This window comes from Otolemur garnettii, unplaced genomic scaffold, assembly GCF_000181295.1.
Source record: "Otolemur garnettii isolate 467f Iridium unplaced genomic scaffold, OtoGar3 scaffold00001, whole genome shotgun sequence".
Lineage (NCBI taxonomy): Eukaryota > Metazoa > Chordata > Mammalia > Primates > Galagidae > Otolemur > Otolemur garnettii.
Window position 1 is genome coordinate 31,741,474 of NW_003852396.1, and position 22,524 is coordinate 31,763,997.

The 22,524-nt window shown below is 36.2% G+C and overlaps 2 protein-coding genes across 2 annotated transcripts; both read right to left on the reverse strand.

The window, feature by feature from the left end:
• Window positions 1-10,679: 10,679 nt before the first annotated feature.
• Window positions 10,680-11,630, reverse strand: LOC100959481 (olfactory receptor 51F2-like). The gene has a single exon (XM_003781387.1). The coding sequence runs from the start codon at window positions 11,628-11,630 to the stop codon at window positions 10,680-10,682; it is 951 nt and encodes a 316-aa protein (XP_003781435.1).
• Window positions 11,631-16,756: 5,126 nt separating this feature from the next.
• On the reverse strand, window positions 16,757-17,706 carry LOC100959799 (olfactory receptor 51F2-like). Its single transcript, XM_012804604.2, is given in 2 exon segments — window positions 16,757-17,442; window positions 17,445-17,706. Coding segments are annotated over 2 exon segments (948 nt in total).
• Window positions 17,707-22,524: the final 4,818 nt, after the last annotated feature.

A 22,524-nucleotide genomic window follows, 5' to 3' on the forward strand; every position in this document is an offset into this window, starting at 1 on the left:
TAACAGTATTTGTTCAAATATTCATACTTTCAGCCCTTTAGGGAAAATTTTTAGCATACCGTGTTTCCCCCAAAATAAGACCTACCCCCCAAATAAGCCCTAGCAGGATTTCTATGCATTTGTTAAATATTAGCCCTACCCTGATAATAAGACCTAGTGATGGGCATGGTCATGCATTTTGGCATGGAGCAGTAAGGAAGACTATAATACCTTTTATCTACCACAGCTCCTTTCTCCAAGCTGTTAGCACTTGCACGGGTGCACATGTGCGCATATAGTAGCCACTGTCACAGGCATCCTATTGCGCACGTGTGAACGGCTACGGGAAAGGAGTTCACGCATCACTAGCACCAGCTCCACCAACAAGGTCAGCTCCCTCTGTCAGGTTCCAGAAGAAGATGACTTAATTGTATTTGAATAAATGTAGATTGTTGTATTATACTTAATAAAAATAAGACATCCTGGGTGGTGCCTGTGGCTCAAAGGAGTAGGGTGCGGGCCCTATATGCCAGAGGTGGCGGGTTCAAACCCAGCCCTGGCCAATAACTGCAAAAAAAAAAAAAAAAAAGATCCCCTGAAAATAAGCCCTGGTGTGTCTTCTTGAGAAAAAATAAATACAAAACAGTATCTTATTTTTGGGGAAACACAGTAAACATTGTGTGAAAAATAACTCTTCTTAATTCAATTTCAATCTGCGTAGTTTTTTCAAAAGTACTAATGTCATGCTTCCTGCATGAGAAATGCATTCTTCTGTTTGGAAAATATCATCTCCAAATAATTTTTCTTTGAAATCTCAAGATTAATAAGAATATATTATAGACACTACATATTTAATTCTGGTGGGATTTATAATGCCATATTTGGATCTCTTCCTCAAGGAAAGTTGATGTAGATATACCAGTAGGTTCTAGGTTGGAAAATAGAAATCACACTTTATATTACTACAGGGAGAATTTAATACAAAGAACTGGGTAACAGGTAGTGAAGCAATCAAAAGGCAACGAGAGAACACACAAATAATATAGAAATAATAACTGTAGGAAGCTTCTTCTACCTGTATGGTTTGGAGAACAAAGAGAAGAGTTTTAGCTTATTAAAACTAGACTCTTGGTAGAGGTTCCTCTCAGAGCTGACACTTGGAGCTCTAATGAGAAGGTGCAGTCTTGCCGGCAGCCTCCAGTCTCCTTGCAGCATCCCCCAATTGACAGTACACAGCTGGAAACCAGCTGCCAAATGATGATCATGAATGATGAGTTGAGTCCTTTTTATCATAAGCAGAGTCTGTACAATGGTGGGTTTGAAGCTGACATAACCAATAGCCAGCACAAATGGGTAATGTACTTGTGACACAAATAAGCTCAGTATGGCTATGATGGGGTTTTAGTTGGTATTCCAGCCTAGACTGTAGATAATAACAGCAGTAACTGTTAACTATAGCCAGCCAAGTGCTTGCAAGTTCACCAAGTATCTTTACATACAATCTTTTAGAAGACTGTCAGTTGACACTTTTTGGGCTTTTTAGAGGGTTCTCTCTCCTTTCTAACAAATCTCTTATTCACCTAGACAATTCAGGCCTCCTGTGCAATGGTCAGAAATAAAGTTCCAGGTTGTGTCTGAGTCAACTTTCGTTTTGGAGCTTGCTGGCTGCTCAGAGGCTCTTGGTGGCTTATTTATCATCTTTGACAATTTTTCTTGTTTCTGTTTACTACTGTCTTCTTGAGGCATAACTATCCTTGGGTGACTAGAAACTTGTCTTTAGCATCCTCCCATGTCCAATTGCATTGTCCATCCTCTGCACCTTGTTTGATGCTCCAGGCTTAGGGGTCCTCAAACTTTTTAAACAGGGGGCCAGTTCACTGTCTGTCAGACCCTTGGAGGGCTGGACTACAGGCTCTGGGACGAGTCAGCTGATAAGCAGGACAGGCAGTGGTGGCAAAAACACCCCACGGGCCACATAAATGTCCTTGGCGGGCCGCATGTGGCCCACAGGCTGTAGTTTGAGGATGCCTGCTCCAGGGTGTTGACCCAAATGGACCATATCACACAGGTTCTCCTGTGAGCTGACTTCAGGTTGGAGTCACAAAACAGAAGACACTAGCTGGAGGATGTAGGGTTGGAGGAATGATCTTGCTTTGATGATGTTTCTTCTTTCACTTTGGGTCCTGGGCCAGTAATGGTTTCTCACCATTACTGGTCTCCAGGTATCTCAGGATACTTTGTTTGTTTCCTTATTCTGGTTTTTATTATGTAATTAATTATTTAATAACACTCTCACATCCAAGTACTAACCAGGCCCGACCCTGGTTAGCTTCCGAGATCAGACAAGATCAAGCGCATTCAGGGTGGTATGGCTGTAGACTTAACACTCTCACTTTAAGTTATATGAATGAATTTTGTTTCATGCTGTTTTTGTGGCTGATATATATCTCTTCAATGAGCAGAAATAATAGCTACTGGATTCTACTCAGTCTACTCAAAGTCCACCTGATGCATGAGATAGGTGCTGATTGGTCCTTTGCCACCTAAGGCATAAAATAAGTTTTTCTCTTGGGCCTTTGGATTTAGGTCTTAGCACCACGAGGCTTGCTTCAGCCACATGTAAGACTCCAGGAAAAGCTCCACCTATGTGATTCACAGGCATAGAAGGCTATGCAGGATTTTCCTTTACACCCAGTCAGGGCCTGAAAGAAGAAAGAGGGGATTGGGTAGATTTGTCACATCCTGGTTGGCTGGTCTGTAGGGATCTGGGTACAGAGCCTCATATATTTTCTCTGGTACAAACAGAATAGACAGCCAGAATTTCAGAGTGAGAGGAGGGAGGCTTCAGTTCTGGCACAGTATTCCTCTTTGGGGCTTAGGTTACATTAAAAACATAACATTGGAAGAATCTGTTTACCATTCACCCGTGCTTTACCTTGTAGAATGCAAAGATTAGAATTTTGCCTTTCAGTTCTCTAGGACCTAATAGTCTGGTTTGGAATCAAGAATCATACTTAAATATTTAGAGAACATAAAATATGTTTAATAAAAACTAAAAATAAGTTTGCTATGGTTCCTACCTGAAAACCTCAGAAAGGTATAGGGGGTGGTAGGGAACACTTCCTGTATAAATGAATACAATAGCACAATTTCATTGATTACTATCATACAGTGTTACAATTGGATTTTTCTTCCGTAGTAGTGGCTGAGGCAGGAAAACAATAGATACTAAATTTCAAAGTGAGTTGTCAGACTGTCAAGGAAAACAGGTCAGGTGAGAAGGAGAATACACAATTTACAACAAAAAAATTGAAAAAGTTATTACAGACATAAAGAAAACAGACAAAAATTTGAAATGCAAGACTGTCTCTTTTCCCACTACTCTGCCTGCCCAGAGTAAATCTACTAATACAGATGTATAGAACAGTCTTCTTAGCTCTTGAGATCGCAAATGTCCTTTTATACACACTAATGCAGAGCTAGCTCAGTATCTTAAGCAAGAGGTAAGTGGTCTCTTTGCAAGAACTGTCAGCCTTTGTTATCAGAACCTTGTTTTTTAAGAACTTCTTTTTTCACATTCACCAGATTAATGGAAACACGAGGGAGAAGCCAATACTGTTTGTTGGCAGATCTTTAATGAACCCACAAAAGCAGTTAAAGCGAGAAAATAGATCTGAAAAAAAAACCCCACTAAATCTAACAAATCTAGCAAATATGAAAACATCATAGACAATATCAGATAAATAAGAATTTTATTATTGTTTTTACTTTTCTCTTCCTTATAAGTGCAGAAAATAAAACAGCTAGTGAGATGGAAGTGTGAGAGAGACAGAAGCCAATGAAGCCTGTCTCTGGATGTCCTGGGGAGGGCCAATAGCCAGCTTTAGCTTAGATAGCAGGGAGGAATATTGTTTTTGAATGAATATATCAGTGTTGATTAATTTATTGAGCTGAGTGCTTTCAACTTCTAAATTGAAAATGTGTTCTATGACTTAAAATATTTCCTAACATAAGAAGAAAACACAGTGTTTGCTAACCTTCTTGTCCAGGAGTAAGAAAGAATGTTTCTCATTGCACAGCTAGAAAGGGACTTGGAGGAAAATTCACCCCAAAACATTCCACGCAGACTGTGTGTGCATCAATATCAGTTACGTTATAAGAAACAGCCAATGTCCCTTCTTACAAGCAGATCACCTATTATACGATCTGTTTAATAGCTTTTGTTAAAATGTTTGCTTACCGTTGGCGAAACATTTATAAATAGCAAATATAAAAATTTTATTATTTAAAAGGAAGTTTTTATGATGGTTGAAAAAATGTTTATTTTTCTGTAAACTGCCTGTCTCAGTACAAGATACTTAACAAACCTAATAAAAAAAAAAATGCACACACTTCCTCAGTTGCAGTAGTAATTGAGAAGTTATGGAATAAAACAATGAGCTGTCATTATTCAGCTACTCCATTAGCAAAGATTTAAGTAAAGATTTCATAAAACTGCTGAGTGTAGGTGGGCAGAATATCCTTATGATTAGCTAGTGGGGATACAAACTGGTAAAGTTCTCCTGACAGGTAAAATGGAATATGGGGTATGTATTAGGGATTATAAATTATTATTTTATTTAATTCAGCAATTCTACTTGAAGTGATATATTCAAGGAAAAAATAAGATATGAAAAAAATACTAGTAAAGATGCTACTTACTAATAGAAGGCTGAGATACATGGAAGATTTTCACATGGCATGAAAAATTAGAAAGGGCCTAAATAATTTAATTTAGGAAATGGTTCCTTGTGAAGTATTATATTATAAGCCAAGAGGATATTAAAATTTATACTTCTTCATCCTCTTTTCAGGACTGAGGCATGATTTACATAGTTTTTCAGAGTGCTGGTTGCTGATAGCTGAGTCCCTCTATGGAAATTGGTTTCCACTGAATGAACTGCCACACCCTCAGAAGCTGGGTGCAGTTCCCTAATGACTGTCCGTACAGGAGTACAAAGGCCTTGTCCCCTTTGCTTAGACAACTTTTGAGGGACCATTCAAGCTCTAGAGCCCTCATGGGACTTCTTGAGACCTCTGTTATGAGTGTGAGAGAGTTGGACATCCCATTTTGCCCCAGCAGGCCATCCTTACTCTATAGATGCTATTCCAGGAAGTACACTTCAAAAAATTTCCTGCATACAAATCTCCATCTCAGAATCTTTATTTTGGGAAATCTGATCTAAGGTATGTTATTGCCTTTTTTTTTCTCTTGATACTTGTGTTGCAAACGTTCTGATTTGGACAGACTAGAGAGAAACTGAGGCACTGGGAGGAGGTGCGACATGTCTTTATTTAGCTCACAGCAGCTAGTGAGCAAGCACGGAGGTCTGCACAAGCAGAAGGTCCTGTAAACCTTTAGACTCAGGGGAACAATACAGGCATGGTGCCAGGCAGCAGTTATATAAGCATGACATCACTGTGTACAGTTACAGTTATCTAGGAAAAACATAGCAACTTCCAGTGGCACTATGGGCGAGAAAGCCCGAACAATTTTGTCTGACCCTCCAACATTGTTGCCCTCTCTTGCCTCGGTGGTGTGTTCATCGTTAACACTGTTCTGAAAATGGTGAGAGCCATTCACCTGAAGGCTTAAAAGTTTTTACCAGAAACACACAGGTGCACACGCACACACAGAACACAAAATGGTTTAGAGATTTTTAAGTCACACGTTGTACCTATTTACTTTGTCTTTTACTCTATTAACTAAATTGTATTTTGAGAGCATACATGTTGCTGTGTTTAACATTTATGTCACATATGGTTTTAAAAACTTGAATGTCACATTTCACATTAGGCGCATGACACATTTTTTAAATTAATGCTCTTTTCACAGACGTTTTAATTTATTCTCATTTTTTTTTGTTATGACCCAAGAAAATTTCATCCTTAAGTATCCTTATCCAAAGCTTTAAAATTGTACTACAGGCACAGGTAGTTCACGTGTAAGTGAAGTTCTCTAGAAGTTAAATTGTTGGGCAGTAAAATTCTTAAGCAGAAAATCGGAAATTACTGCAAATATTTTCAAAGAAGAGTACTATTATTTACATGACGAAGAACCTGACAGCCACGCAGGTATGAGGTAACCTGACTGCAGGAAATGGCTACAACCTCTTGGCTGGAACAGCCTTGTTGTTACTGGAGCTCAGGAGCTGATTCCCTGATGGAACGTGAAAGCAGGAAATGTGGAAGAAACGTAGCACTGCCAGAGATGCTGCCCAAACAAAGCACAGCGGAGGGGGGAGGAATTTCTTCACTCCTTGCCGTGGCCTGAGTTTTCTGGCAGTGTCTACCACAGGCCAAATCCAGCTAGAGTCCAGCTGATGTGGAAGGCTCAGACACACCGCTTGCAAGGTGCTGCTCTCCTGAGGTACTCAGCAGAGTAGAGAGGAAAAGGGAAAAAAATGGATTTGAGGGGAAATATGTCCTGGGCCATCACAGTCCACCCTTTTTGCTATTCATCAAGTAGCTGATAATGAGATCATAGCTTATATTTGTCACTTTTTTATCCCCCTATCTGTCTACATATTCACTCAAAATATACAACGTCATGCATTCATAATCTTGACTCGAGACTGTGTTATCTTTCTAGACCACTGCCACAAATCAGTCTAAAGAGACCTGGAGCAGTAGACGATCTCTCAGGGTATTACACTAATCCACTACATACTGATGAAATGTTGAAACTGTGCTAATTATGTAAGATAGAAAGAACTTCCAAGGTAGCTGGTAAAACCTACAGAGATGCAGGAGCCTGCCACATCTGGAAAGTTTTAGTAGTCCAGTGGTGTGGGGCATGCTAGGACATCTCCACAGTAAGGGAGATAGCAGTTCCAACAACAGAAATGCACCATTCTCAGGAGACCACTTTGGGTTCTGGAGGTACACACACTGGCTCTGCTTTCACACTAACCCATATAATTAGGTGTGGCCTACCTAACACTAAATTTTTCTCCATGCCAAGGAGGCTGTCAGACATTTCCATATTTTTCCTGTAAGGTTCAGCTTATAACTTCTTACTGAACGACAAAAAATATCTCAAAGTATTCACTGGCTTAATGGCTATGGCTGGTTAAGAAATCAGGCTCTGATCTGCGAACACCCTAACATGTAAAGATAGTTGTCCATGGCCTTGCTGTCCCCTTCCCCTCTTCACACATTTATGTTTCTGGAGAATAAGACAAGGTTCTCTAAGATATGCTCATAGTATCTCTGATGTGGGAACACCTTCAATAATATTCTGAATTCAAAGTTCTATTACTTAATCTAATGTTGAAGTGTATGCACGCACATCTGTGGATGTGTGAGTCCATACATGTGGCTATTTCCTGTCAATTCATAGCCCACCTAGAATGATGTACTTAGGAATTCTCTAATGTGTGGTCTTCTATATATTCAATATTTTGTTCATGTTTTTTGGTGGGAATTCTTTCTACTTACTACAGACTTATTTTCCTCTGTGTAATGGGAAGAGGAGAGGACGAAAGATCCCATAATAAGAAGGGAGGGCACCCTACAAGCTCTTCCTCTGGGTGTCGCGGTTCTCTGTTCATTCAGTACATTGCCAGAGAGTTAAAGTGCAGACTTACCTTGTTGGTCACATTCATTGTTGCACCTTGGGGAAAATATCTCTCTATAGCCTGAAAGATGGCACAAACAGGGCCAGGGTGGGATTATTGGGGCAGCTGTAAAATGGCTTGGCGTTTCAATGGAGTTCTTCAATTCAAAAACCTTACATATTCTCCTGTCCATATCTTGGGCTGCAGTTTTGTCTATCAGTGTTATTCCATCTTTTGTCATATCTTTCATGGACTCCCCAATTTTCCAGGTAACTGATCACATGCATTTAAGTTTTTCCAAACATGTCTCCCTTTTCTAAGGTGGGAGTAGTTTGGGCATGTGTGATCCCTTCACCTTCCTTACCTAATCTCTAATTTTTTTTTTAACTTGAAAACTAGTTGTAAAAACTATTATAATAGGTTTATTGAGACACAATTCACCCATTTAAAATGTAAATGTTTTTTAATATACGCATAGAATTATGTAACATGATAAATCTCAGAACATTTTTATAAACTCCCCACAAAAACACTCTATAGAGGAAGGATTGAACCATAGTATCTCCATCCCTCCCAGCCCTAAGCAACCACGAATCTACTTTTTGTCTATAGATTTTCCTATTATGAAAATTTCATGTAAATTGAATCAGACAATATTTGTCTAATATGATCACATATGGCTTTTAAGGCTCATTGTTTTGTAGCAAATATCAATTCTTTAGTCATTTTTATGGCTGAATTAATATTCTATTATATGACCCTGTCCCCTCACATTTTATATATCCATGTTTGTTTGTTTTCTGAAAATCAGGAAATGTGTTTGCTTCTTGACCCAGTTTTAGATCATGGATTGGTATGTTTCTCCTATGCCAGTGCTACACTGCCTGGGTAACTGGAACTGTTTAGTGAATTTTGAAATTAGTAAGTGTGAATCATTCAACTTTGCTCTTTTATATTTTAAGATTATTTTGACTACTTTGCGTCCCTTAAAATTCCATATGTATTTTAGAACCACTTTGCCAATTTATGCAAAGAAACAAGACTTAATTTTGATAGGGATTGCGTTACATTTCTAAACCAATTCAGGGAATGTTGCCATCCTAATATTAAATCTTCAAATCCATGAATATGGCATGTCTTTCCTTTTATTTAGGTCTTTAATTTCTTTTAGCAATATATTAGTGTAAAATATTTTCAGCGTTCAAGTCTTGTGCCCCTTTGGTTACATTTATACTTTTGATGTTACTACAAATGGAGTTTTTTCTTATATTCAGTTTTGGATTGTTCATTGCTAGTATATGGAAATATAATTTATTTTTGTATATTGATCTTATATTCTACAACTTTGCTGAATCATTTAACAGTTTTAGTATTTTGTGGATTTCACAGGTTTTTCTATTAGTTAATTGTATTGTGGCTCTCTAATATTAGTGAAACTTCTAATATATGGAGGGTGCTAAAAATACATACACATATGAAAAAAGAAAAGAGTTGTATTAAAATTGTAATACTTAAATCATGTTTGACTTCTGCAATCACAAGGGGTGCTCAAATGTGACTTGTATTCATCTTTTATTATTGGTATATATTGAGATTACAATTTAATGCAGGTTTTTTCTTTCTTAAACTGTGCATGCTATTTTTGGCACCTTCTGTACAGGTATAAGCAGTGCAGTAGACAGGATAGAATATAGCTTTTTGAGCTTTTATCTCTTGGCATGGACCTTTAGGACAGAAATGGGCATGTGACAGGGCCCCAGTATTGTCTGGTTGTTGCTAGAGTTAGAGCCTCTGGCCTAGGAGTGGGGGCTGAGTGGAAGAAGGGAGCCACTGACTTCCTACTTGCATTCCCATGTGTAGCGTCTGTGATGTGGAGCTTAAATGAGAAATGCTGGTGGTCTAGATTGAAGACTGATGGGAAACAGGAAGAAGGAATGGAAGTCCTGTGTTCTTGGCTATACCTACCTGGAGTGGAACTATCAATATACCAAGCTGTGAAGGAAGGGAGGGCAGAAGCTGGCCATAATTCAACTTCTACATACTCTCACTGTTCTTATAGTCACTTAACATATTTTCTTGAGAAAATATTTTCTTTTCTGTATACCGTTAGGGCAATTTCCGAAGAATTTAAATGTTTATGTCTATATCATTTTATATATATATGTGTGTATACACACACTATATTTATACTATATATATATACATATATATACACATGCATATATAAAATGATATATCTCATTATTATTGGTTGTATAAATACATATCTATCATAGTTATGTATGTGTGTTTATATATTTTGTATATAAAAAAATTACTGTTTATGGTTGTTTCCTAGAATAGCATGTCCTCAGAGCTCCTTATGCTGTCATTCTGCAAGTGGATTGCTCCAATTCTTGACCTTATATTTCAAATGACACATTGTGATTATTTCCCAGGCTGGATTAATCCTTATTCTTACATATTATTATTAGTCCTTTTGTCTTTATCCATATATTCCAATATATCACATATTAATCAGATTTTGATTGGCTGTTTTCTTATCTATGTATTTCACTAATTATGACAATATCTTGTCTGTCCCTGCTAGTATTTCATATATTGTGTAGTGTCTGGCAATAGGTGACAATAAATGAAATAATGAATCAAAGGTGATTAAGTTATGTGTAAGATAATTTAAAGTTAAAAAATCCTTAATAATTATTATGTGTACTTTACAAAGGCCAAGCACGAAAAATGTATGAGTTATTTTAAGTCTACTTTTGAAGGCTTGATCTCATAAACAAAGTGTTCATTTTAGCCTTTCTTATTCATGCATGCTTCCAAGACTTTAATAGCATTTTTTATAATAAGATATTGCATTGGTCATGTCTAAAGAGTAGATTAATAACAGTTCTATTGAAAATAAAGAATAAATTTCTTCCAAACTGCATCCCCCACCCAATGAACTGTTTTAGATTTCAAATCATTGATATAGGGAGTCATAATTGATTAAACACCATGATTTAACTTCTGCAATCATAAGAGGTGAGCAAATGTGACTTGTGTTCACCTTTTGTTAGTGATAACTAAGGAGTGTATTTTAATGAAGAATTATTAGGGTCAGATCTTCAATCCCTTGGGAAAGAGGACTTTTTTAATGGCCCTACGGATCTGTTTGGTTTTAACACTATATATAATGGGATTCATCACTGGTGGAATGAGCAAATACACATTGGCAATAAGAGTGTGCACGTAAGGAGGAGCTCTTTTCCCAAATCTATGGACAAAGCACAAACTAATGAGAGGGATGTAAAAAATGGCAACAGCACCTATGTGGGAGATACAAGTGCTAAAGGCCTTATGCCGCTCCTCTGGGGAAGCAATGCTTAAGACAGTCTTAATAATCAGGATATAGGAGAGAAGAATAAAGATGGAGTCCACTCCAGCAGTGACTATGAGGGCAGTAAGTCCTAAAACACTGTTTATCTTGTTGTCAGAACACGAAAGCTGGATAATATCAGGATGGAAACAGTAGGAATGGTGGAGCACATGACTTTGGCAGAAGGATAGACGTTTAAGAAGCAAGGCCAACGGCAATAGGATCACTGTGCCTCTGAAAAGGATGGCAAACCACACTTTGACAATTCTGGAATCAGTCAAGATGGTAGCATATCTCAGTGGGTTACAAATGGCAATGAAGCGATCAAAGGCCATTGCCAGGAGCACTGAGGACTCCATGACAGTAAAGAGTTGGATGAAGAATGTTTGGGCAACACAGGCATGGAAGCTGATGTGTCTTGCGTTGAACCAGAATATGCCCAGCATAGACACTAGTGTGGAAATGCACAAGCCCAGGTCAGTGGTTGAGAGCATGGAGAGGAAATAGTACATAGGTTCATGAAGACTTGACTCAGTGATGATAGTAAATAGGATTATCCGATTTCCAGAGAGGGCAGTTATGTAGAGACAGCAGAAAGGGATGGAGATCCAGATATGAGCAACTTCTAGCCCCGGAACTCCCGTCAGAAAAAAGATCGGAGAAGAGGAAGTGATATTAACAAAAGATGACATGACTACTATGGAAGAATAATTCTGTTGCAATAAAATATCCTAGAATGAGAAATAACACCATTCAACAAATTTGTTCAGACTTCTATTAATTGTAGTTAAATAAATCAAATTGGAGGTTAATCTTAGGATTTTATCCTCTCCTTTCTACTTCCCAGTTTTGAGTTTCATTTTTTTCCTGCTTTTCAACTTCCTCTTCATGATTCTTGTTTCCTAATTTACAATAGAGAATAGTAGCTCTTCAAAATAACTTTTTAACCCGAGAATACTTTTTTTCTTCTTTCAATTTGTCCCTAACCAGTTTCTTTCTCTGTTCCTTTATAGTTTACACATGGAGAATTAGATAAAAATAATCTCAAAAGACCACAAATTCAATGGAGACTTCAAAATGATAATTATTGAGTAAGATTGATACTCAATAATAGAATCAAAAATAATAATGATAGACTCAAAATAATACTCAAGACTTCAAAATGATAATTATTCAGTAAGATTAATTATTTAATGACTATATATATATACACACACACAGAGTATTTGGATCTTTGTGTTAAATACTCTACAGCATTATCATGAAACTTTATAGTACAATTTAAAGAGATCTAGCATTTTAGGGAAATAATTTGATATAAAGAATTAATTTCATACAAGTCAAAATCGCCTATGCGCTATTTCTTGGTCAACAGATTTTATCCCAGCCTTGTCCTGATTATTTCCAGTTTAGGCTTGCATTTCTGATCTTGATTCTTTATTTTCTTATCTGTTGTGACTATAGCTGAGTTGATGCATAACTGTTAAAGAAAATTACCTGCAACACCTCCTTCAGTAATTAGTTTTTAAAAGGACAATTGTAGTAAGTTTCATGGATGGGAGTGAACTAGCTGAACAGATGCCTGACATGACACTGCCCTTACCAGCCCTATGTTGCAATCAGTTCCACCTTTTACTTATGTACAAGCCTCAGATATACACTTTCAAAGTCATTCTTCATCAAGATAAGTAACATGTCAACTTTTAACTGTCAGTAGGCAGCACCTGAAATAAGACTTACTACTACGTAAGCTCACTTACTATGTAGGTGAGCTCCTGCATCAGTTTTCTCCTCTTTCCTTTCTTTCCCATATTGACTTCACCCTTGTAATCCATTCCCTTAGATTCCCTTAGGAAAGTCTTGCTTGGCTTGGTGCCCATAGCACAGTGGTTATGGCGCCAACCACATACACTAAGGCTAGTGGGTTTGAATCCAGCCCGGGCCAGCTAAACAACAACAACTGCAAGAAAAAGTAGCCAGGCTTTGTGGCAGGTGCCTGTAATCTCAGTTACTTGGGAGGCTGAAGCAAGAGAATCATGTAAGCCCAAGAGTTTGAGGTTGCTGTGAGCTGTGACATCATGGCACTCTACTGAGGGCAATATAGTGAAACTCTGTCTCAGAAAAAAAAAAAAAAAAGTCTTGCTTGGATTCTCGCTAAGCCAGTCTGGTGGTGCCTCGAGTAATGTGTTGTTTAGCCTTGAGAGGATCTGATTCTTTCCTCATAGTCCCAGCTATTGGCTGGTATCCCACAGATCACTCATGGACATTCAGAACCAGGATGCTTTCAACCACTTGATTGGTAGAATGCATTCCTACAGCTGAGTTGTAGCACAATTTTACCTCCTTGGTGAAACAGTTTGGTTCCAAATCCTAGTTTATGACATCTCTTGTGACTATATGTTTTGTTGTTGAATATAGATCTTTTTATCACCATCTACTATTGCTATCCAGTTTCAGCTTTTACTCCTATTCTAAGAAGCCTCTGAGATCCCACCACATATTACATCTAAGGTTGCTCAGTTTTGATTTAGACACAAAATAGTCATGTCTTTCGTCTTGTCGATTGATGTTAAGAGTAAGGAGGGTTGACTTAGATAATCTCCATTACTATTTTCTTATTCTATGTTACTAAAATTTAAATTTATAAATTAAACAAGAAATTTTGGAGTATTATCCTAAATATTTGAGAAATTATGGAAAAGACCCAATATGAGATGGTAGCTACTATGCCAGGTTGTTCAGATCTATCATTGATAGAATCCTGCAATGTGTCAGGCTTGACGCTATACGGATTATATTAATTATTTCATTGTATGTAAAAATCACAGTTGCATATAAGATTTCAGTACTCTAGCCTTGGAAGATAAAAATTAGAGAAGTTAAACAATTTTCATTATATCATAAGTTGAAAAATCTAGGATTTCAACTTCATCTGTGTAAATTTAAAACTTGCTCAAAATTTCGTTGTGCTACGCATCAGTGTTTCCCTTTGGTGGTGAAAATTGTTAAACTAATTCATTTTTATGAATAATTTTAATAAAAAATAAAATGAATTTGTGTTATATGCATATGTGAATCACTCGAGTGGCAAATAAATGTTGATGTAATTTTTCCATATACTATCATTGTTCATAGTCATATAAATGCACACGTATCAGGGTTTCAGGCCTCTGACGTTTGATAGATTTGCTTCCCTATTTGTTACTCTCTATAAGTCATTTTCTTGTCAATATTCAGGAGACATGAAAAGTAAATATTTCCTTATGTGCTAAATTATTAAGACTTATTAGTTTCTGTTGTACAATTAGTTTCTGTTTGAGCAATAAACTCTTAAAATTAACTTTGCTCATTTTCATAGCCACTAACCAAAGTTAACCAAATTTAAAGACACCTTTTAGTATATAAGCTTGGCTTAAATATCATGATCTCTTTAAGGTTATTAATGTCAGTTATCCTGAATGCAGCATTATCTGACGACTAGAAAAATAACTAAAAGTTTATGCCCTACCAGTGATATAGGTTTCAGTTGGAAAAACTGTTTATTGTTTTAAAGCTCAATACTGGGTGTCTTGATTTATGATACCAAATATGCCATATTGTTTGTTTTCACTTAAATAAATCAGATTATTTTTTTAATTTCATAATTGTACAACAATGAGTCAAATTATTATTTTTTAAATATTCTGACTATCTGTATCTAGTACTGTAGATAAACGATTTTAAATTTTAATGTTAGCAAAGGAGTCCTGCCAGATTACATACTGAACACATTCTCTTGATTTTATTTCATAACTTTAATATTTTGGGATATATTCAGAACGAAGATACAGCACATTGAAAAGAATCTCTATTGTTTATTTTTAAGTTTCCCTAAAAACAATAAAACACCAGGGCTTTTCTTATTATAAACTCTTAAATCAAAGGAGGCAACTAACTACACAGCATTTTGTGTTTGCAGAGATGTTACAACGTGATCTTAGAAGTGTTTCTTCTGGTGAAGCCAATTCCCTTACTGCAAAATTAACTCACAGAAACTTGACATTAATGAATAGCTATTGTCTCTTAGATGCCCCTGTACTTACATCAAGTGGAGAAGATGAGGAAGAGACAGGGCTTTGAGGTCCCATTCTGTTCCCAGAAAGGAGAGTATTTATGGGAAACCCATTCTCAGGAAAATCATTTACCCCAAAGAAAAACTAATTCCTAAGGGATCACTCCTGTAAATTGTATTTGCTTGTTTTCCCTTTGTGCCTCAGAGTCAGTCTGCTCACCTAGATCGACTTCCCTGTCCCATGCGGTTTCTTCATCAACATTTTTTTCCAGATTCATTAAGGAGCAATTGTCAAATAAAAATTGTGTGTACATTTACAATCATATTATAATGTGATTCTTCTTCTTTTTTTTTTTTTTTTGAGACAGAGTCTCACTTTGTTGCCCTTAGTAGAGTGCCGTAGTGTCATAGCTCATAGCAACCTCAAACTCTTGGGTTCAAGTGATTCTCTTGCCTCAAACTCTCAAGTAGCTGGGAGTACAGGTGCCCACCACAGTGCCTGGCTATTTTCAGAAAGGAGGTCTTGTTTTTTCTCAGACTGGGCTCAAACCTGTGAGCTCAGGCAATTGACCTGTCTCGGCCTCCCAGAATGCTAGGATTATAGGTCTGAGCCACCATGCCTGGTCATATAATGTGATGTTTTGAGATACATGTACACCTATCTTAAATACTGTTTACTTTTTGACTTGCTATGATATTAAAATTATATGTCAAGAAAAATACAAATATTAAAAAAAATTGAAAAGGGTATAAATATATTTGTCACACCTGTTTTGGGAAGATGACCACTGAGATTAACTTTGCTTTTCGATTTTAGACCCAGTTATTCCACAGAGAGAAATACTTAAAGTTTTTTTTCCCATAAAGATCAAAACAAATAATTTTAAGACTGGAGATAATAAAGAGACATACAGATGTTTTTGTCTCTCAGTGGCTCCTCAAACTTGAGATCTTGTTATAAATACAGGTTCTCAGGTTTCATCCCAGAATCCACAAAATAAAACATTATGGCAGTAGGGCCCAGGAACCTGCATTTTAATAAACTTTGTTAGAGAAGTTTTAGGTTTACAGCAAAATGAGAAGAAATTACAGGCTTCCCATACACCATTCCCACCTTTACATGCACACTCTCCCCCTCCACAATCAATATTCCCCCAAAGACTGGCACATTTGATACAACTGATGAACTAACAATGATGTGAAATTATCATCCAAAATTTATTGATTGAATCAGGTCCACTATTGGTGTTGTATATTCTATGAATCTGATAAATGTTTAATGTCATGTATCTCCCATTGTAGTATCATACAGAGTAGGTTTATTGCCTTTCATAAACCCTGTTTTATTAATCTTTCCCTTTGTGCACTTCTGGCAACCAGTGGTCTTTGTAATGCAACAAAGTTTCACTTTTTCCTGAATGTCATATAGTTGTAATCATACAAAACATAACCTTTCAAATTGATTTATTTCACCTAGTAATATGTATTTAAGTTTCCTGAATGTCTTTTCATGGCTTGCTGCCTCCTTTTAGTATTGAATAACATTCTCTTACTCTGTTAGAATAAAGTAGCTGAGAGAGTGAGAATACGAATTAGTATGTTGGTGGTAGAAAAGATAAGATTTCCTCAGGAAGGATAACTCCATTGTAGAGATATTTCAGTTGGATAACATCTAGTTATGCTAAACTCTAAAACTGTATGTATTTATGAGTCCACTTTGTACTATTTTCCTAACTTTGAGGTCAATCTTAACAGAAGTAGTAAATGTTAAATCCAAGTTCCCTTGGAACACACTAGTTTCAGCACAGCTTTCTGAATCTGCTTTGTTTTTACACTGTAGATGATGGGATTCATCACAGGTGGAAGGAGGAGGTAGAGATTAGCAATGAGGGTGGGCACAAAAGGGGGAGCTTGTTTTCCGAATCTGTGAACAAAGGACAGGCTGATTAAAGGGATGTAAAATATGGCCACAGCGGTGATGTGAGAGACGCAGGTGCCAAAGGCCTTCTTCCTCTCCTCTGGGGACGCAATGCTGAGAACCGAGCGGATGATGAGGATGTAGGAGAGCAGGATGAAGATGGAGTCGACTCCAGCGGTGGAGATGATTGCAGTCAGGCCGAATGCACTGTTGATCTTCGTGTCTGAACACGAGAGCTTCATCACATCAGGGTGGAAGCAGTAGGAGTGGCGGAGCACATGGCTTTGGCAGAAGGACAGTCGCTTAAGTAGCAGGACTAGTGGTGTCAAAATGACAGTTCCCCTGGTAATGACTGCCAAACCAATCTGTGTGATTCTTGCATGCGTTAGAATGGTAGCATATCTCAAGGGGTTGGAAATGGCCACAAAACGATCAAAGGCCATAGCCAGGAGCACTGAGGATTCCATGAACCTGAAGAGGTGAATGAAGAACATCTGCGATAAACAAGCATTGAAGCTGATCTCCCGGGCATGAGCCAGAAGATTCCCAGCACCGTCACCAGGGTAGAGATGCATAAGCCGATGTCAGTGGTGGACAACAGGGAGAGGAAATAGTACATGGGCTCATGGAGGCTCGGCTCAGTGAGGACTACGAATAGAATCAAGGTATTCCCAGAAAGGGCCGTCAAATAGAGGCAGCAGAAGGGGATGGAGATCCAGGCGTGGGCCCATTCAAGTCCAGGGACTCCCGTCAGGAGGAAAGTCGTGGAAGTGGAAGTATAGTTATAGAAGGTTGGCATGTGGAACATGGAGTCTGTGGGAAAAGAATTCTCTTATAAGGTTTGGATTTTTTAAATTTAGAAATTTTGAATTATTTTAGTTCATAAAACTTTAGAGTACAACTCAGTGAAATTTGACATTTACATTTATTCATGTCATCATTTCCAGGGTCAATTGATCAAACATTAATAGTGACCCAGAAGGTTTTCTAATGTTTTACCCTCCCCAATGTCCTCTATCATAGTAACCACTCTTCTAACTTCTGTTATCATTACTGCTTCTCCATATTATTGATTTTGACAGAATCATGCACTATTTTTACATGGGTTTTTTCATTCAACATTTTGTCTGTTAAATTCATCACTGAACTAGGTTGTTTTCTATTTAATTTTATTTATATGCTTTGCCTTGGTGTTTACTGTTTACCATCTTGTATTCTCGTCAAACATTTTGGTTAAATATTTTATACTTCAGCTAACTGTATTTCTAAATATAGTTATGATATTAAGAAATATTTTTTGATAATCTTCACTTAGTATAGATGCTTGCTTATAATATTAAACATGGATTTGTCATTGACTTACATTTATTTGTTCTTTCTGAAATATTTTACCTGCTATTTGGGCTAGGCATAGAAAAATAATTGACTAATTTTGATTTTTGGTTTGGAATTTTAGAATTATTAAATTCAGATACTAAGTTTTATTTGCCTCACTTTGTGAACTGGAAAACATCTACTTTCAAGTCCTACATATACTTAAGAAGGTACCCCCAGATAATAGCAGTTCATCATACCTCATTATATATGTTTACTGGGGGAAGATGCTTCAATTCCTATGAATCTGAAACTTGATTATTATTTTTAGTTTGTAACACTAAAATACTGTGTTTTTTATGATTATAAAATCTGCTTCTATTGTGTAAAATTCAAAGAGGTAAATAATAAGCTTCTTTTGTAATATGTATGCCCTGGCCCTTAATCTGGCCTTTGATCTCTTAAAAGATTACTGAGATATGTAATATTATGTTAATGATAAAAGTTTTAAAAATTTTACATAGGTTATTTCATATAAGCCTTGTGGCAAACCTGAGAGAGGTATTTCTTTTTTTACAGAAAAAGCATAAAATGAAGTTATATACATTAAATAATTGTTTTGATAAACTTTCAAAGTTCACAAAACTGAAAGAGATGATGTTGGGAATCAATCATAGAAAAAAATACCCTACACTCTGTGCCACTAACAACTACACTATACGACCTAATGATAACAATAATGGTAATAATTATCATTTTATTTAAATTAATAACATATTCATTAATAAAGCAAATGTGGGATAGATATCTATGTTTGAAAATCATTTAAAATTTCTATGGTTGAGACTTGAAAAAATTTCATTTCAGGATATAATATTTTCATATGATATGTAATTAAATTATTGAGATTTATTTTTAGCAAATAGTAAATACTTGAGATAATACTGAATGCTATACCTCAAATTCATCTATTTTGCAAATGATATATTTGTTATAAAAGTGAAGCTATTGCTTAAAATATATTTTAAATTTTTTAGTAATTTTCTTTATCTTTATGACCCATCCAAGATTATTCTAAGTTTGCTTATTTTTATATAATTTCTGTCATCTAATTGACTATATAGCTTACATATGGATGTATATAAAAATTAGTTTGGCTATTTCTTCAAATATTTTGTTGATTTCTATATACTTTCAATTTTATAGGATTCCATGGGCAATGCTTTTTATTTATTCATTTTTCTATTTGAAAGCTCTTCTCTTTTTCCTAATCTCCTGAACATTAGATTTGTACATCTAACTCCTTGATTCTTCCACTCTACTGTTTCAAAGTAATCTCAAACACAAAATGACTGCGTTTGAACTTGGTCTTCTCTACAAAACCACAACTTGTATTTTCTATTTTCCCCATTTTCATTAATTTATCTATGATAGTTCTGTAGATCATTAGGAGAGTTATAGAGTTACCATATGGTAACTGTGGTAACTCCATATATCAAGTTCCCTAATTCGGAAATCTGCACATACTCTCACTTTCCGTCTGTTGATTGTTAATTTCTGTTTTTACTACTACTCTTTCTAGTTCATACATTGTATTGCTATCACTTTTTTTCTAACACTTAAAGCAGACTTTTATTTTAAGGCAACTTTAACTAGCATTATCTGAAACAGTCTCTCTCAACTTCTATTAAATTCTCATCACAGATGAAGAGGAAAATAAACAAACATAGGAAGCACTAATAAGAACTGATGGATATTCCAAATCCAAAAAGCTGTGATGGCAGTTAACTTCCTTGAACTAAGGGATATGGAGACATATTGAGTCCAAATATAGGATGACACTTGCTGTATCTCCATCACCTCTACACTAAGAAATCCAGAGTTCGGGAACAGTATTTCTTTTTATAGGATGCTTAACTATAAGGTGACTTGGGAGTTTTTCATTATACCATAAATTGCAGCTCAATAAACACAGCCAAAATTAATGGGAAAATAGCTGGAATTGGTAGAGAAACATTGAATTGTGACATAAATGTTGACCTACACACATCTTTGTCAGCAGAAGAGAGGACAGAATTAAAACAGAACATTTTGGGAATTTAGATTGATAATATCCTCTAATATTAGGTTGATAATATCCTCTGATTTTGAAATGGCAAAGAAGTAGATAGTGTTGATCACATGGATAGTATCTTAGTGAAATAGCAGGCTGCTAGAAACTGAGAATTGGCCCAGAAACTGTACTCCACATAATCATGCTTATTGGGGAAGCAATTGTGAGCAAGCCATACACAATTTATCTAGAAAAGCAAATTGCTGCAGTATTCCTGCTTTGCAGTAGGGTTTGTATAACGAAAAGAAACATTAGCATGAACACTTTAAAATATTGCACTAGGAAGAGAAATAAGGCTCGGTTCCTGTAGCTCAGTGGCTAGGGCACCAGCCACATACATTGGAGCTGGAAGGTTTGAATCCAGCCTGGGCCTGCCAAACAATGACAACTACAACCAAAAAAAAATAACCAGATGTTGTGGTGGGCGCCTGTAGTCCCAGCTACTTGGGAGGCTGAGGCAAAAGAATCACTTAAGCCCAAGAGTTTGAGGTGGTGGTGAGCTGTGATGCCACAGCACTCTACCAAGGGCAACAAAGTGAGACTGTGTGTCAAAAAAAAAAAAAGAAAAAAAGAGTAATAAAATCTGATAAATTCAGAGCAGGAGCATACACATAGCGATGTAACAATGTTGATAAATCTATCGCATTGTAAAGAGTCAGTCATCATCATCACAGATGCAACAACTTCTGCAGAACTAAGAAGAAAACATCCTTAAGTTAAAGCAGGCAATAGCATCATGTAGGATTATGGAAGATCAAAAAACACATTGGAAGGAAAAGCCACAATAATAAAATACTAAAATCATAATAGAATTAAAATGCATGCTTTACATAATTAAAGGCAGACTTGAGGGAGAGTAACTAATTTGGAGAGTTTGTTTGAATAATTCTCCTACCATACATAAGAAAAATAGTGAAAGGAAAATAATGAGAAAATCATATTTGAGAAGGATAAAAAATGAAAATCCAATATTAACAAGTGTCCCAGGAAAAAAAAGTAGAATAAAAATGACAAAAATTCCAGAATATGGGGGATGAAGGGGGCCATTGTATTGCAGGTAAACTTAGTGAAGATAAATACAAAAACAGGTATTTGACTTCCATGAGTTTTTTTTTGTTGTTGTTGTTGTTTGTTTTGAGACAGAGTCTCACTATGTCACCCTGAGTAGAGTGCCATGGTATCACAGCTCACAGCAACCTCAAACTCCTGGGCTTAAGCAATTCTCTTGCCTCAGCCTCCCAAGTAGCTGGGTCTATAGGAGCCCACCACAATGCCCAGCTACTTTTTGTTGTAGTTTGGCCAGGTTCAAACCCTCCACCTTCAGTATATGGGGATGGCGCCCTAACCACTGAGCCTCAGGTGCCACCCTGAATGATTTATTTTTATGAAATAACTAGAAAAAAAATTTTTTTTTTAGAAAGTAGAACAATGCTCACAGTCTGGCAGTGGAAGTGCGATTATCAGCAAAGCCACATGAGGGAATTTTTCAGGATGGTGGAGAAATGTCCTAAAATTGGATTGTGGTAATAATTTCACAGTACGAATTTACATAATTCTTTGAGTTGTATAATATACATATATATTATATGAATGTATTAATTATATAATATATATACTGTATTACAACTCTTTGAATTGTATAATATATAGGTGTTATATATATGTATGTTATACAATTTACACACACATAACATATAATATAATGTATCATATGATATATACACATCACACATATATACATATCAATAAAACTGTTAAAAATAAGGCTGTATTTAAATTCTTTCATGAGATACTTATCATAAGAAACTTATTACAATAGATGAATATCAATAGTATTTTTGGCAAAATACAATATTAAGTCCAGTTAGTTTCACTGGGAATAGAGAAAAGCTCAGAAAATATACCTACCATATTATCTTTGAAATAAAATGTGAAATGTTGGTATGTTCTTTGATTGAGAATTAACTAGGAAATGAAGCAAACAAATGCCAAGAAAAAGAATGCATCATCTGAAATGACTGACGGAGACATTTGCCAACATAGAAGGATTTTCTGTGATTACTAAAACAATCAGATACAGAGAAATGTGTCTAAATTATGACATTTGATGTGGATACAATTGAAATTATTTAGTACCTGTTTTGGAAAAAAATACAACCCTGGGCCAGAATTAAAAGTATAACTATTATG

Excerpts from the sequence above, each read along its gene's own strand:
- LOC100959481 (XM_003781387.1), bottom strand. The coding sequence starts at position 11,630 with ATGTCATCTTTTGTTAATATCACTTCCTCTTCTCCGATCTTTTTTCTG.